The sequence below is a fragment of the Bos indicus genome, chromosome 10, assembly GCF_029378745.1.
Source record: "Bos indicus isolate NIAB-ARS_2022 breed Sahiwal x Tharparkar chromosome 10, NIAB-ARS_B.indTharparkar_mat_pri_1.0, whole genome shotgun sequence".
NCBI lineage: Eukaryota > Metazoa > Chordata > Mammalia > Artiodactyla > Bovidae > Bos > Bos indicus.
In genome coordinates this window covers 101,226,284-101,243,113 of record NC_091769.1, presented here as the reverse complement: position 1 = coordinate 101,243,113, position 16,830 = coordinate 101,226,284, and the positions used below count along the sequence as shown (strand labels likewise).

The window sequence follows — 16,830 nt, the reverse complement described above, 5'->3', positions numbered from 1 at the left end:
GGATTGGCTGGTTTGGTCTCCTTGCAGTCCAAGGGACCCGAAACAGTTGAGATTCTAGCAGTAGCCACTCAGAATCATTTGAACTGGCTTTGAATATGTGGAGTTTGCCACAAAGTCCTTTTGGGTTTTTCCATAAACATCTTATGAAAAAACCCAAATGAACTTTTTGGCCAACCCAATAGTTTTTGTTTCCATCCCACGCAGTATAAGAAACTCTCCTGTTTAAACGGTAGGTTTGTATATGTGCAATCTAGAAAATGGCACAGGTGATCTTGTTTGCAAAGCAGAAGCGGAGACATAGCTGCAGAGGACAGTTGTATGGACACCAAGGAGGAGCTGGAATGGACGTATACACCTACCGATGCTAGGTAGGAAGTAGGTACTACTGAGAGCCGACTGTGCTGGAATGGACGTATACACCTACCGATGCTAGGTAGAAAGTAGGTACTACTGAGAGCCTACTGTGCTGGAATGGACGTATACACCCTACTGATGCTAGGTAGGAAGTAGGTAACTACTGAGAGCCTACTGTGCTGGAATGGACGTATACACCCTACTGATGCTAGGTAGGAAGTAGGTAACTACTGAGAGCCTACTGTGCTGGAATGGACGTATACACCCTACTGATGCTAGGTAGGAAGTAGGTAACTACTGAGAGCCTACTGTGCTGGAATGGACGTATACACCCTACCGATGCTAGGTAGAAAGTAGGTAACTACTGAGAGCCTACTGTGCTGGAATGGACGTATACACCCTACTGATGCTAGGTAGGAAGTAGGTAACTACTGAGAGCCTACTGTGCTGGAATGGACGTATACACCCTACTGATGCTAGGTAGGAAGTAGGTAACTACTGAGAGCTTACTGTGCTGGAATGGACGTATACACCCTACTGATGCTAGGTAGAAAGTAGGTAACTACTGAGAGCCTACTGTGCTGGAATGGACGTATACACCCTACTGATGCTAGGTAGGAAGTAGGTAACTACTGAGAGCCTACTGTGCTGGAATGGACGTATACACCCTACTGATGCTAGGTAGAAAGTAGGTGACTACTGAGAGCCTACTGTGCTGGAATGGACGTATACACCTACCGATGCTAGGTAGAAAGTAGGTACTACTGAGAGCCGACTGTGCTGGAATGGACGTATACACCCTACTGATGCTAGGTAGAAAGTAGGTACTACTGAGAGCCTACTGTGCTGGAATGGACGTATACACCCTACTGATGCTAGGTAGGAAGTAGGTAACTACTGAGAGCCTACTGTGCTGGAATGGACGTATACACCCTACCGATGCTAGGTAGAAAGTAGGTAACTACTGAGAGCCTACTGTGCTGGAATGGACGTATACACCCTACTGATGCTAGGTAGGAAGTAGGTAACTACTGAGAGCCTACTGTGCTGGAATGGACGTATACACCCTACTGATGCTAGGTAGGAAGTAGGTAACTACTGAGAGCCTACTGTGCTGGAATGGACGTATACACCCTACTGATGCTAGGTAGAAAGTAGGTGACTACTGAGAGCCTACTGTGCTGGAATGGACGTATACACCTACCGATGCTAGGTGGAAAGTAGGTGACTACTGAGAGCCTACTGTGCAGCGCAGGGACACTGATGCTAGGTAGAAAGTAGGTAACTACTGAGAGCCTACTGTGCTGGAATGGACGTATACACCTACCGATGCTAGGTAGAAAGTAGGTGACTACTGAGAGCCTACTGTGCAGCGCAGGGACACTGATGCTAGGTAGAAAGTAGGTAACTACTGAGAGCCTACTGTGCTGGAATGGACGTATACACCTACCGATGCTAGGTGGAAAGTAGGTGACTACTGAGAGCCTACTGTGCTGGAATGGACGTATACACCCTACCGATGCTAGGTAGAAAGTAGGTGACTACTGAGAGCCTACTGTGCTGGAATGGACGTATACACCCTACTGATGCTAGGTAGAAAGTAGGTGACTACTGAGAGCCTACTGTGCTGGAATGGACGTATACACCCTACCGATGCTAGGTAGAAAGTAGGTAACTACTGAGAGCCTACTGTGCTGGAATGGACGTATACACCTACCGATGCTAGGTAGAAAGTAGGTAACTACTGAGAGCCTACTGTGCTGGAATGGACGTATACACCTACCGATGCTAGGTGGAAAGTAGGTACTACTGAGAGCCTACTGTGCTGGAATGGACGTATACACCTACCGATGCTAGGTAGAAAGTAGGTACTACTGAGAGCCTACTGTGCTGGAATGGACGTATACACCCTACTGATGCTAGGTAGGAAGTAGGTAACTACTGAGAGCCTACTGTGCTGGAATGGACGTATACACCCTACCGATGCTAGGTAGAAAGTAGGTAACTACTGAGAGCCTACTGTGCTGGAATGGACGTATACACCCTACTGATGCTAGGTAGGAAGTAGGTAACTACTGAGAGCCTACTGTGCTGGAATGGACGTATACACCCTACTGATGCTAGGTAGGAAGTAGGTAACTACTGAGAGCTTACTGTGCTGGAATGGACGTATACACCCTACTGATGCTAGGTAGAAAGTAGGTAACTACTGAGAGCCTACTGTGCTGGAATGGACGTATACACCCTACTGATGCTAGGTAGGAAGTAGGTAACTACTGAGAGCCTACTGTGCTGGAATGGACGTATACACCCTACTGATGCTAGGTAGAAAGTAGGTGACTACTGAGAGCCTACTGTGCTGGAATGGACGTATACACCTACCGATGCTAGGTGGAAAGTAGGTGACTACTGAGAGCCTACTGTGCAGCGCAGGGACACTGATGCTAGGTAGAAAGTAGGTAACTACTGAGAGCCTACTGTGCTGGAATGGACGTATACACCTACCGATGCTAGGTAGAAAGTAGGTACTACTGAGAGCCGACTGTGCTGGAATGGACGTATACACCCTACTGATGCTAGGTAGAAAGTAGGTACTACTGAGAGCCTACTGTGCTGGAATGGACGTATACACCCTACTGATGCTAGGTAGGAAGTAGGTAACTACTGAGAGCCTACTGTGCTGGAATGGACGTATACACCCTACCGATGCTAGGTAGAAAGTAGGTAACTACTGAGAGCCTACTGTGCTGGAATGGACGTATACACCCTACTGATGCTAGGTAGGAAGTAGGTAACTACTGAGAGCCTACTGTGCTGGAATGGACGTATACACCCTACTGATGCTAGGTAGGAAGTAGGTAACTACTGAGAGCCTACTGTGCTGGAATGGACGTATACACCCTACTGATGCTAGGTAGAAAGTAGGTGACTACTGAGAGCCTACTGTGCTGGAATGGACGTATACACCTACCGATGCTAGGTGGAAAGTAGGTGACTACTGAGAGCCTACTGTGCAGCGCAGGGACACTGATGCTAGGTAGAAAGTAGGTAACTACTGAGAGCCTACTGTGCTGGAATGGACGTATACACCTACCGATGCTAGGTAGAAAGTAGGTGACTACTGAGAGCCTACTGTGCAGCGCAGGGACACTGATGCTAGGTAGAAAGTAGGTAACTACTGAGAGCCTACTGTGCTGGAATGGACGTATACACCTACCGATGCTAGGTGGAAAGTAGGTGACTACTGAGAGCCTACTGTGCTGGAATGGACGTATACACCCTACCGATGCTAGGTAGAAAGTAGGTGACTACTGAGAGCCTACTGTGCTGGAATGGACGTATACACCCTACTGATGCTAGGTAGAAAGTAGGTGACTACTGAGAGCCTACTGTGCTGGAATGGACGTATACACCCTACCGATGCTAGGTAGAAAGTAGGTAACTACTGAGAGCCTACTGTGCTGGAATGGACGTATACACCTACCGATGCTAGGTAGAAAGTAGGTAACTACTGAGAGCCTACTGTGCTGGAATGGACGTATACACCTACCGATGCTAGGTGGAAAGTAGGTGACTACTGAGAGCCTACTGTGCTGGAATGGACGTATACACCCTACCGATGCTAGGTAGAAAGTAGGTGACTACTGAGAGCCTACTGTGCTGGAATGGACGTATACACCTACCGATGCTAGGTAGAAAGTAGGTGACTACTGAGAGCCTACTGTGCAGCGCAGGGACACTGATGCTAGGTAGAAAGTAGGTAACTACTGAGAGCCTACTGTGCTGGAATGGACGTATACACCTACCGATGCTAGGTGGAAAGTAGGTGACTACTGAGAGCCTACTGTGCTGGAATGGACGTATACACCCTACCGATGCTAGGTAGAAAGTAGGTGACTACTGAGAGCCTACTGTGCTGGAATGGACGTATACACCCTACTGATGCTAGGTAGAAAGTAGGTGACTACTGAGAGCCTACTGTGCTGGAATGGACGTATACACCCTACCGATGCTAGGTAGAAAGTAGGTAACTACTGAGAGCCTACTGTGCTGGAATGGACGTATACACCTACCGATGCTAGGTAGAAAGTAGGTAACTACTGAGAGCCTACTGTGCTGGAATGGACGTATACACCTACCGATGCTAGGTGGAAAGTAGGTGACTACTGAGAGCCTACTGTGCTGGAATGGACGTATACACCCTACCGATGCTAGGTAGAAAGTAGGTGACTACTGAGAGCCTACTGTGCTGGAATGGACGTATACACCCTACTGATGCTAGGTAGAAAGTAGGTGACTACTGAGAGCCTACTGTGCTGGAATGGACGTATACACCCTACCGATGCTAGGTGGAAAGTAGGTGACTACTGAGAGCCTACTGTGCTGGAATGGACGTATACACCCTACCGATGCTAGGTAGAAAGTAGGTAACTACTGAGAGCCTACTGTGCTGGAATGGACGTATACACCCTACTGATGCTAGGTAGGAAGTAGGTAACTACTGAGAGCCTACTGTGCTGGAATGGACGTATACACCCTACTGATGCTAGGTAGGAAGTAGGTAACTACTGAGAGCCTACTGTGCTGGAATGGACGTATACACCCTACTGATGCTAGGTAGAAAGTAGGTGACTACTGAGAGCCTACTGTGCTGGAATGGACGTATACACCCTACCGATGCTAGGTAGAAAGTAGGTGACTACTGAGAGCCTACTGTGCTGGAATGGACGTATACACCCTACCGATGCTAGGTGGAAAGTAGGTGACTACTGAGAGCCTACTGTGCTGGAATGGACGTATACACCTACCGATGCTAGGTAGAAAGTAGGTAACTACTGAGAGCCGACTGTGCTGGAATGGACGTATACACCCTACTGATGCTAGGTAGGAAGTAGGTAACTACTGAGAGCTTACTGTGCTGGAATGGACGTATACACCCTACTGATGCTAGGTAGAAAGTAGGTAACTACTGAGAGCCTACTGTGCTGGAATGGACGTATACACCCTACTGATGCTAGGTAGGAAGTAGGTAACTACTGAGAGCCTACTGTGCTGGAATGGACGTATACACCCTACTGATGCTAGGTAGGAAGTAGGTAACTACTGAGAGCCTACTGTGCTGGAATGGACGTATACACCCTACTGATGCTAGGTAGAAAGTAGGTGACTACTGAGAGCCTACTGTGCTGGAATGGACGTATACACCCTACCGATGCTAGGTAGAAAGTAGGTGACTACTGAGAGCCTACTGTGCTGGAATGGACGTATACACCCTACCGATGCTAGGTGGAAAGTAGGTGACTACTGAGAGCCTACTGTGCTGGAATGGACGTATACACCTACCGATGCTAGGTAGAAAGTAGGTAACTACTGAGAGCCGACTGTGCTGGAATGGACGTATACACCCTACTGATGCTAGGTAGGAAGTAGGTAACTACTGAGAGCTTACTGTGCTGGAATGGACGTATACACCCTACTGATGCTAGGTAGAAAGTAGGTAACTACTGAGAGCCTACTGTGCTGGAATGGACGTATACACCCTACTGATGCTAGGTAGGAAGTAGGTAACTACTGAGAGCCTACTGTGCTGGAATGGACGTATACACCCTACTGATGCTAGGTAGAAAGTAGGTGACTACTGAGAGCCTACTGTGCTGGAATGGACGTATACACCCTACCGATGCTAGGTAGAAAGTAGGTGACTACTGAGAGCCTACTGTGCTGGAATGGACGTATACACCCTACCGATGCTAGGTAGAAAGTAGGTAACTACTGAGAGCCTACTGTGCTGGAATGGACGTATACACCCTACTGATGCTAGGTAGAAAGTAGGTGACTACTGAGAGCCTACTGTGCAGCGCAGGGACTGTACCTGGTGCTCTGCAGTGACCTAAATGGGAAGGACACCCAAAGAGAGAGGGCACATGTACACACAGAGCTGATTCGCTTTGCTGTACAGTGGAAACTAACGCAGCCTCGTAAAGTAACTCTACTTCAATAAAAATGAATTATAAAAGTGACTAGGGATGGGATAAACAACAGTAGCCCCGTGGTTGTGAAAGTAAATAACGTGAGTTAAGTCTTTGCTTGAACGTGACCACTTAAGAGTTTTGATTTGTGTTTAATGTAAAGTGGCGAAACCAAGTAGACGATGAGAGGCGTCCTGTTTATGTTTGTTAAGTAGAAATTTTAGTTTACACCTGAACTATTTTACCAAAATTTGATTAAAATTTGATAAAATGATGTTTATTCTCCTCTTTGCATTATTAATGGTTTGTTTTAAAACCAGTGACTAAATCAAGAACATAATGGTTATTGCTGATTATTACATGATTATTACTGAAAATAATTCCATCACGCAGAGGGGAGAGGTGTTTAAGAAACGACATGCCCCTGGTGCTGAACACGTTAGGTGCTCTGTGGGAAAGCCCACGGACAGAGCAGCCTGGCGGGCTACACTCCAAGGGGTTGCAAAGCATCAGACACGACTGAGCGACTTCACTTCCGTGCCCTGAACTCTGACCTGTCTCCTCAGCTCAGGGCGACCGCTTTCCCCTGCTTGAGTTTCCTTCCCCTGCATCCCGGTTTGGAGGGCACCCCTAGGCAGAAAGTCAGGACAGTGATCGGGCTCGCTTCTTTTGCTTTTCCTCTCCAGAATCATAGGCCCTGCTCTTCGCTGTCCAGTCTCTGAAAACCGTTTTTAAAAATGTATCTTTCACTGTTTATGGCAGAAGGGCTCCTCTGGTGCCCTCTAAGTTCTGTGTATATTTCTGTTTCCTGGGTTGGCCTGTGAGTTCCATACACGTAGGTGCCGTTATGGCATTAGAGTTCTCCAGAGACACAGAAGCAATAGGATACATATGTATTTGGAGAGAGATTTATTTTAAGAATCGGCTCACATAATTGTGAGCTGGCAAGTCTGCAGTCCACAGGGAAGTCTGGAGGCTCAGCCAAGGTTTCTTTTCTTTTTCTAATTTATATATGTTTCTTTTTTGGCCATACCATGTGGCATGTGGGATCTTAGCTCCCTGACCGGGGATAGAACCTGTCTGTGCCCCCTGCTCCTGCAGTGGAATGTGGAGTCTTAACACTGGACGGCCAGGAAGTCCCTCAGATAAGGGTACTATCCCGCATCCTGGAGGCGGAATCACTTCTTCTTTGGGAAACTTCACTCTTTTCTCATTAGAGCTTCAAAGGGTTGGATGAGTCCCACCTACCTGGAGTGTAACCTGCCAACTCAAAGTCTCCTTAGAGGCTAATCATACCTAAAAATTAACCCTCCCGGCAACACCTAGACTGGTGTCTGGCCAAACAGATAGGCACCATAGTCTAGCCAAGGTGGTACAAAGAATTAGCCATCACACAAATAATAATATTCATTTTTATACTCCCAGAACCTAGGGTGCTGCCTAGGAATTAAGGACTAAGAAATAAGACTCCGGGAATAAGAAAATAATGTGAGAAATAAGGGTGGAAGCAGAGGTTGCAGTAGCTCGTGAGAGACTGCTATTAAGTAGCTAGCCATATTCCGTGGGCAGCGTGGGAGTCTTCTAATAGTGTTAATGAGGGGAATGGGTGATGTAGTCTGTCTTGAAGGCAGCAGGGAGACTGAGGTGTAGTGTGCAGAATCGTGATGGAGCTGGGGCAAGAACGGCGAGGCCATGAAGAAAGCAGTGTCCTGGGGGTGGAGAGATCACAGCAGTAGGGGGACAGGTGGGAATGGAGCAGAGGGCCTGGAGAGAGAGAGAAGAGGCAGAGGATTAGGAAGAGAGAGAGAAAAGAGGCAGAGGATGACTCCCTTGTTGCACAGCCAACACTGAAATTTCACGTAGTTTCCTGGTCTCCTTACTGCTGAACTTCCTGAATACTTTTTTATTTTTTAGAAAGAAAATTAAGACCTTTTATCTATTTATTTTGGCATGCAGGGTCTTCGTTGCCGTGTGCGGGCCTCTCAGTTGCGGGGAGGAGGGGCTTCTCTCTGGCTGGGGAGCGTGGCCTCCGGGCATGTGGAGCTCAGTAGTTGCTGCGCCCCGTGGTGGGTGGGATCTTACTTCCCGGGCCAGGGATTGAGCCCATGTTCCCTGCATTGCCAGGCAGGTTCTTAACCACTGGCCACCAGACAAGTCCCTGAACTTACTGACCACTTTAGAGAGAGCTTTAGAAAGATGTTAACAAAACTCTGAAAACCAAATATCCTATTCTTTTTTAAACAAGAAAAATTTATTTCAACAACTCTACATCTATACATATAATTTCTTACTCTGCGATGACAACTGTTAGGCTTCTCCATGGCCTCTTTCGGTCTCAGCCATATCTAATCACAGGGTTTTGTATAATTGTAGTTATGTTGTATATATCGTTTCATATTCTACTGCGAGAGAATACTAATTTATAGCTACGTGGCACCACATACATTATTTAACAACAGAAAGGCTTTATGGTAAATTGATCAGCTGTAGTTTACTGAACTGTTTTCTTTTTGTGGGACACTTGGATTTCCTACTGGGTTTTTGCCATTATAAAAAATGACGGTATAAGTGATTTTATACCTAAAGCATTTTTCAACACCTATATTGCAATATAATTGACATGTAATAAAGTGCACATAATTAAAGCATACAACTTAGTAGTTTTTGAGATGTATATCGAATGAAATATCACTACAGCCAAGATAATTAAGATACTCATCACCATCAAATGTTTCCTGGAATGCTTTGGCAATCCCAGCCTCCCACTCCTTCTCACCTTCCTGCTGCTTCTTTACAGGAAATCACTGAAGTGTTCTCTGACACTGCAGATTCGTTCCCATTGTTAGAATATTATATAAATGGAATCACTCAATATGTACTCTTTTTTTGACCTGGCTTCTTTGACTCAGCCTAATTACTTTGAGATTTATCCATGTCATCAGCAGTTCATCCCCTTTTAATCCTGAGGAGTATTTCATTTATTGATGTGCAAGAGTTGGCTTATCCATTCACATGCTGACGGCCAGTTGGGTTTTCCGGTTTTGGAGGTTGCAGACAAAGCCGCTGTGCCATTCGGGTACAAGTCTTTGCACGTGTGCTTTCCCCTTGGGTCAGCACCTAGGAGTAGAATGGCTAGATTACATGGTAGGTGTGTGTTTAATGTTTTAAGAAAGTGCCAAACCTTGCAAAGCATTTTCATTCCCGCCAGCGGTGAATGAGAATTCCAGTTGCTCTGCGTCTTCATCGGGAGGTGGTCTTTGTAAACTGCGCCCCTCTTTCAGGCATGCGGCGGTCATCTCACTGTGGTTTCCACTCATGTTTCCTGGTGACCAGGGACACTGAAAATCTTTTCATGAGTTTATTTTACATCTGTGTGTCTTCTCTTCTCACATTTATCTATGTGGCTACACGGGGTCTTTGTTGTGGCAGGAGGGATCTTTAGATGTGGCCTCTGGGTTCCAGTTTCCTGACCAGGGCTCCGGCGGGGCCCCTGCGTTGGGAACATGGAGTCTCAGCCACTGGACTCCCAGGGAGGTCCCTGTGTCTTTAGTTCAAGCCTTTTGCCCATCTTTTATTACGCTGGTTGCCTTCTTATTACTGAGTTCTGAGAATTCTTTATGTGTTGCTGTATCAGGTTAGTTATCAAGTAGGTACTCAATGAAACTATATTAAGAAAAGATATATTTTGCCCTTGTTATAAGGGAAATCTGTTTTCAAAACAAAAATATTAATTACTGTCATTGAAAAGGACTGCTATTGTTATCCTGGAATATGTTTTACATGGTAAATATTCTTGAATTATTTTATTTCCGCAATTTTTAGTAGCTTCCTTTGCATTTGTCAGGTTATATAAGCATGACTTCCGTAATTAGTGATATTCCTTTCCTATTAATTCTACTACCTGTTTTTCCTGCCTTTTCACCATGGCAAGACCCTCTAATAGTTTATTAAATAATGTGTGTGATGAAGAGTACCTTTGTTTTGATTGCTTTTAGGAAACATGCCACTAATATCTATATATCCACTAAGAACAATATTATTAAGGCTTTTGTCTAGTTTTCACAAATCCAAAGTCAAGCATGTATGTTATATTTTATAAATTCTTCTTGAAGTCTTCTAATATACTGAGTGTCAGCAAAGTATATGAGGGGTAAGTTAATATTATGAGAAGAATGTATTTCGTTTTTGGTTACTTTCCATTTTGCTTCGCAGATTTTTCATCCTTGGCTCTGAGCTCTGAGGAGGCTTTCGCGCTCACTCGTCTTGTGGCTCAGGCTCCTGTACCGCTCACCTTCTCCGCTGGCCTCGACGCTGTCTCTGATCTGCTCATTGGACTTCCCCTTGGTCCTCACCACTTTTTACTCTTCCAGTTAGATGCTCTGTCAGATCGATCAAAACTCTAATCTCCAGGACGCTCCAGGAGCACTCACTCGCCTCTAATCATTCACTTCCTCACCAGTGCTCAAAACTCAAGATGTTCAAGCTGGTTTTAGAAAAGGCAGAGGAACCAGAGATCAAATTGCCAACATCCGCTGGATCATAGAAAAAGCAAGAGAGTTCCAGAAAAGCATCTATTTCTGCTTTATTGACTATGCCAAAGCCTTTGACTGTGTGGATCACAATAAACTGTGGAAAATTCTTCAAGAGATGGGAACACCAGACCACCTGATCTGCCTCTTGAGAAATCTGTATGCAGGTCAGGCAGCAACAGTTAGAACTGGCCATGGAACAACAGACTGGTTCCAAATAGGAAAAGGAGTTCATCAAGGCTGTATATTGTCACTCTGCTTATTTAACTTATATGCAGAGTACATCATGAGAAATGCTGGGCTGGAAGAAACACAAACTGGAATCAAGATTGCCAGGAGAAATATCAATAACCTCAGATATGCAGATGACACCACTCTTATGGCAGAAAGTGAAGAGGAACTCAAAAGCCTCTTGATGAAAGTGAAAGTGGAGAGTGAAAAAGTTGGCTTAAAGCTCAACATTCAGAAAACGAAGATCATGGCATCCAGTCCCACCACTTCATGGGAAATAGATGGGGAAACAGTGGAAACAGTGTCAGACTTTATTTTTCTGGGCTCCAAAATCACTACAGATGGTGACCGCAGCCATGAAATTAAAAGACGCTTACTTCTTGGAAGGAAAGTTAAGACCAACCTAGATAGCATATTGAAAAGCAGAGACATTACTTTGCCAACAAAGGTTCGTCTAGTCAAGGCTATGGTTTTTCCAGTGGTCATGTATGGATGTGAAAGTTGGACTGAGAAGAAGGCTGAGTGCTGAAGAATTGATGCTTTTGAACTGTGGTGTTGGAGAAGACTCTTGAGAGTCCCTTGGACTGCAAGGAGATCCAACCAGTCCATTCTGAAGGAGATCAGCCCTGGGATTTCCTTGGAAGGAATGATGCTAAAGCTGAAACTCCAGTACTTTGGCCACCTCATGTGAAGAGTTGACTCACTGGAAAAGACTCTGATGCTGGGAGGGATTGGGGGCAGGAGGAGAAGGGGATGACAGAGGATGAGATGGCTGGATGGTATTACTGACTCGATGGACGTGAGTCTCGGTGAACTCCAGGAGTTGGTGATGGACAGGGAGGCCTGGCATGCTGCGATTCATGGGGTCGCAAAGAGTCGGACATGACTGAGCAACTGATCTGATCTGATGTAGCATTAATTAAAAAACATTTTATGATGGAATTCCTCTAATTTTGATGCCAGTGCTTCTCTTAAACTCAAATTTTGCTAAGGGCTCTTTTCTTAAGGACAACCTGGCATTTGTGAGAGAAAAACGTAATTAAGAACTTCAATGGAAAATTTTCAACTGTGCACTACGTAATTTTGAAGCACTAATATTTTGAAATGTTTTTGTACTTTCTTTTCCCAGCCCCAAATTATTGGAATGTTCTCTGGAGCTCTGGGGAGGACACTCAGTGTGATGTCATGGTCTAGGGCATTCCAGGCCCAGGTCTTGCTCAGCCAGTAATTCTGCACGGCTGTGAACAGCTTGGCTGATTGCACAACAAAGGATCCTCATCCCAGAGTTTATCCCATGTCCACACATAAAGTGAGAGTCATCAAGAAGTTGGAAACAGGACTCCCAGAGCCTGGTTCCTGGTACTACATGCAGGGCGTAGGGAGCTTTGAGCTGCTGGTGTTCTTTCTGTGTAAAATACAACCTCTCTTCCCTGGTGGCTCATCAGTAAAGAAACGCCTACCAACGCAGGAGACATGGATTCTATCCCTGGGTCAGGAAGATCCCCTGGAGAAGGAAATGGCAACCTGCTCCAGTATTCTTGCTGGGAATTCCCGTGGACAGAGGAGCCTGGTAGGCTCCAGTCTATGGGGTCGCAAAAGCGTCCTACAGGACTTAGCCACTAAACAACGAAAGTACGAGCCACGTGGATTTCTGACAAAGGTGTTCCTGGTCGCAGAAAGCCCAGAATTACCATTAGCTGCGCGCAGGACTGTGCTCTGTATCAAGGGACTCGGGTTTCTGATCTGCTTTTGTTGCCAGCTGGATGTGTAAGTTTAGGAAAGCTGAATGGCGCTTCTGAGCCTCACTTTCCTTCTCCATGAAATGGAAAGAGTGAGCTGAGCGATTTCTACAGTCTCAGAAAGGAAAAGCATGCCTCCGTGCTCTTACTCTGGGCGGAGGGTGGAACCGGGATGCACCGCGGGCAGGTCAGGCCCGGTCTCCCCCGGGGCCGGGAGCACGCGGCGCCGACAGGGTCAGGTCTGAGTCCTCAGCGCAGCCCGGCTCGCCGGGCAGGCGTGCGTCGCCCCAGAGGCGAGAAGGCCAAGCGCCGAGTTCAGGCTCGCTTCCTCCCTGTGCCTAGGGTTTGACTCAAACTAAGAAAAGGTTCTGTTTTGTTTTCCTTCCCAGCTGGGAGCTGATTTCAGGAAGACTTCCGTCCGGGGATGTATTTGTTGTAGAGTGTCAAGTGCGCTGAACAGTCAGCCCATGCAGTCACAGAAGGAAAACCCGGAGGGACACGTGCCGGCCGCAGACTGCGGGCCGCCTCCGAGCACGCGGGTCCCTCCCCCAGTGCTGTCCCGAACATCGTTGCTTTCCTCCCTTTCTTGTGCACTCGTCACCTAAGCCCTCCAAGTGCTCATCAGTGTTTTTCCTTTGTTGGCCATCACTCACAGGATGATTTTATCAACCATGAATTTTCCCTTAGCTAATGATTGCGAGCAGTGGGAAGCTGGCAAAGTAGAGAAGAGGTGTTTGTGTGTGCACTGAGGGCTCTCGCGTGTGTGTATCTGTGTGCGCACGTTGACGGCTCGGGCATTTGCGTGTGTGCATGTGTGTGTGTGTGTGTGTGCGCGCGCTGACAGTTTGGGCATTTGCGTGTGTGTGTGTGTGCGCACTGAGGGCTCACGTGTGTGTGTGTGTGTGTGCGTGTGTGCACATGTGTGTGTGCTCATGTCTCAGGCATTTGCGTGTGTGTGTGTGTGCACTGAGGGCTCAGGCGTGTGTGTGTGTGTGTGTGTGTGTGTGCTGATGGCTCAGGCATTTGTGTGTGTGTCTGTGTGTGTGTGCCCTGAGGGCTTGGGCATGTGTGTGTGTGTGCGACAGCTCGGGCATTTGCGTGTGTGTGTGTGTGATTGGGGAAAGCGGTCTTGTGCACGTGTTTGGTGGGGGAAAAGATCTGATTGCAAAAGTAACAAATACTCCTTGTACAGTTATTTCCAAAATGGAAAAAGATAAGAAAAAGAGAATAGAAACCAACCACATTCCTAGCAAATCAGGAACAACTGTTGTTAATATTTTAGTATGTAGTCTTTTTTGTTGCTCTCCACATTTTTGTTAAAATAAATGAATTTTAGGCCCCACGCTTTTCAACCATTTTGCTGTTTTCAGTTTCTAAACAGCCCTGCCTGCCTGGGAAGTCGCTTCAGTCCTGTCCGACTCTTTATGGCCCCGTGGACTGTAGCCCGACAGGCTCCCCTGTCCAGGGGGTTTTCCAGGGGAGAATACTGGAGTGGGCTGTCATGCCCGTCTTCTGGCCCAGGGAGCAGACCACGTCTGCTTGTCTCCTGTGCTGGCAGGGGGTTCTTTACCACTAGTGCCGCCTGAGAAGCCCCACAAATAGCCCCACGATCAGCGTATGTGTTCACACTGTGACTTCCTTCAGAGAGTTTGGGGAAGACCATACTGGAGAGTATGAACTTGGTTTTTTTCACTTTTAGGACTCCTGGCTCTTCTTACTAAATTGCCTCATTGAAAACGACAGTGCCTCTTTCAGCATCCGCCCTCTGTGCTCTCACTGATGACTGAATGCTATTTATTTTTCAAATCTTTGATAAGCTAATAGATGAAAACAGTATCTCATTTTTGTGTTTCCCTGATTGCTAGTAATATTGAACGTTTTCGCATGTTGATTAGCTCTTTCTATTCCCCCTTCTGTGAATTATCTATCCGTGTCATTTGACTATTTTCTCTTCTTTATGAGAATATTTACCCATTTCCATTTTTATCACAGCTATTTTCCCAGTGTGCTGTTTTCCTTTAATTTCTATAATGATTTTTTGATCCACAAAATTTTAAGTTTTCATGTATTCAAACTCGTGATCTTTTTCTTCACAATTTTTCCCAGTGTTTTTATACTGAGAAAGTTTCCTGCATGTAGAGACCAGGTTAATCTCCACTTCCATTTTCTCGGTTGGTTTGAATTTTCAGATTGTTTAGTGCTTTGGGATTTAGTTGTGTATTTAGCATGGGGTCATGATCTAAACATTTGTGCTTCTAATTTGCTTGCCAGTTTCCCCTTTATCGTTGGTTATAATAGATATTCTCTGTTGATATAAAATGCCTCGATTATCACATTCTGTATTGAGTTCTTTTACAAACTAGGGGATCTTTCCAGGCTGTGATCCTCTCTCTCCCCACATTCTAACACCAGGAACACTCCCCCGACCACAGTTCTTCTGATATGTTCTGAAACCTGGTATTTCTTGTTTTCACATTGTTCTTGGCTCTTCCTGCCTATTTATTTTCCAGATGAATGGTAGAATCATTTTTGTGGAGTTCCAAAAACCTCCCTTTGGGGTTTTGATAAAAATTGCATTCAATCTATAAATTAATTGGGAAGAATTTGGCATCTTTACAGTGTTCGTCTTCCCATCCAGAAATACACATATGGACATTTAAAAATATCCTTTTATATGTCTCAGTGGAATTTTGTTGTTTTCTTTATATAAATTCAACACATTTTTTATTAAAGTATTTTAAGATAATTTTATATATGTGCTACCTTTTTAATGGAATCTTTTCCCCCTTTAGTTTAGATCCAGTGTTTTTAATATCACTTTTCCCCCAATGATTGCCAAGTACTGACAAGAATCTAAGGGGAAAATATATTTGTTTCTTTTCAAGCTTATACACTCAGAGATTTAGAAGTAGAACTGACTCTAAATGTAACATAAAACTGGAATCCTGAAAAGTCAGATTTATTTAAAAATCATGTAACTGATGGGACGTCCTTGGCAGTCCAGTGATTAGGACTCCATGCTCCCAATGCAGGGGACGTAGGTTCTATCCGTGGTTGAGGAACTAAGATCCCATATTCTGTGGGTGTGGCCAAAAAAATTACCATGTCACTTATTAGCGAAGGGCTTCCCTGGTGGCTCAGTGGTAAAGAATCTGCCTGCCAAGGTAGGAGACGAAGGTTTGATCCCTGGATCGGGAATCTCCCCTGGAGAAGGAAGCGGCAACCTCTCCAGTATTCTTGCCTGGGAGATCCCATGGACAGAGAAGACTGGCGGGCTACAGTCCACAGGGTCACAAAGAGTCGGACAGGACCTAGCAACTAAACAACAACGTATTAGAAAAGTAGCTAACAGATGAATACTCGCAAATTTCCATACTCTTTTCACGGAGGACATCCAGAACTTAACTGTCCAAAGCCAAACTCACGCTCTCCTCCCTCGTATTAATCTCCTACAACTACGGTAACCAATCACCCCAGCCGTAGTGACTTAGCACACGTTTGTCAGCGTTCTGTTCTGGAGGCCAGAAATCCAAAATGGGCCTCGCTGGGCCAAAATCAAGGTGTCAGCAGGACCACACTGCACCCAGAGGCTCTAGGGAAAGAGTCATTTCCAGCTTCTGCAGGCCACCTGCGTTCCTTGGCTCATGGTACCTTCCTCCATGTCCAAAGCCAGCAGCTTAGCATCTTCCAGTCTCTCTCTGACTCTTTACTGAGCCTCCTCCTTCCCTCTTCCACCTTTAAGGACCCTTGAGATTACATGGGGCCCACCTGGATAGTCTAGGAATAACCTCCCATTGTAAGGTCAATGACCTTAATTCTGTCTCTCAATACAACCCTCTCCCAGCTTTCCCATGGAACATAACTGCACGTTTTAGGGATTCAGACATGGACATCTTTGGAGGGCCATTAGCCTGCCCACCTCAGCAAGGATGCACTTTCAGAGTGTTGATTTAAGCACATTAGCCCTCTCCCTGAAGCAGTTCAGCAACTTCCTATAGCCCTTTGGAT

The 16,830-nt window shown here is 45.9% G+C and overlaps 1 protein-coding gene across 2 annotated transcripts in view; it reads left to right on the top strand.

Annotated features, from left to right (window-relative positions):
- Positions 1-16,830, top strand: part of EFCAB11 (EF-hand calcium binding domain 11) — a 173,259-nt gene that overhangs the window by 138,870 nt on the left and 17,559 nt on the right. Inside the window, exon 6 of one of the 2 annotated variants that reach the window (XM_019969379.2) lies at positions 10,536-14,164. The exons of the other annotated variant lie outside the window; for it this stretch is intronic. Coding sequence (XP_019824938.2) covers positions 10,536-10,563 — 28 coding nt within the window. The 3' untranslated portion in view covers positions 10,564-14,164. Of the gene's footprint in view, positions 1-10,535; positions 14,165-16,830 lie in introns of those variants that run through there. 2 annotated transcript variants of the gene reach the window in all.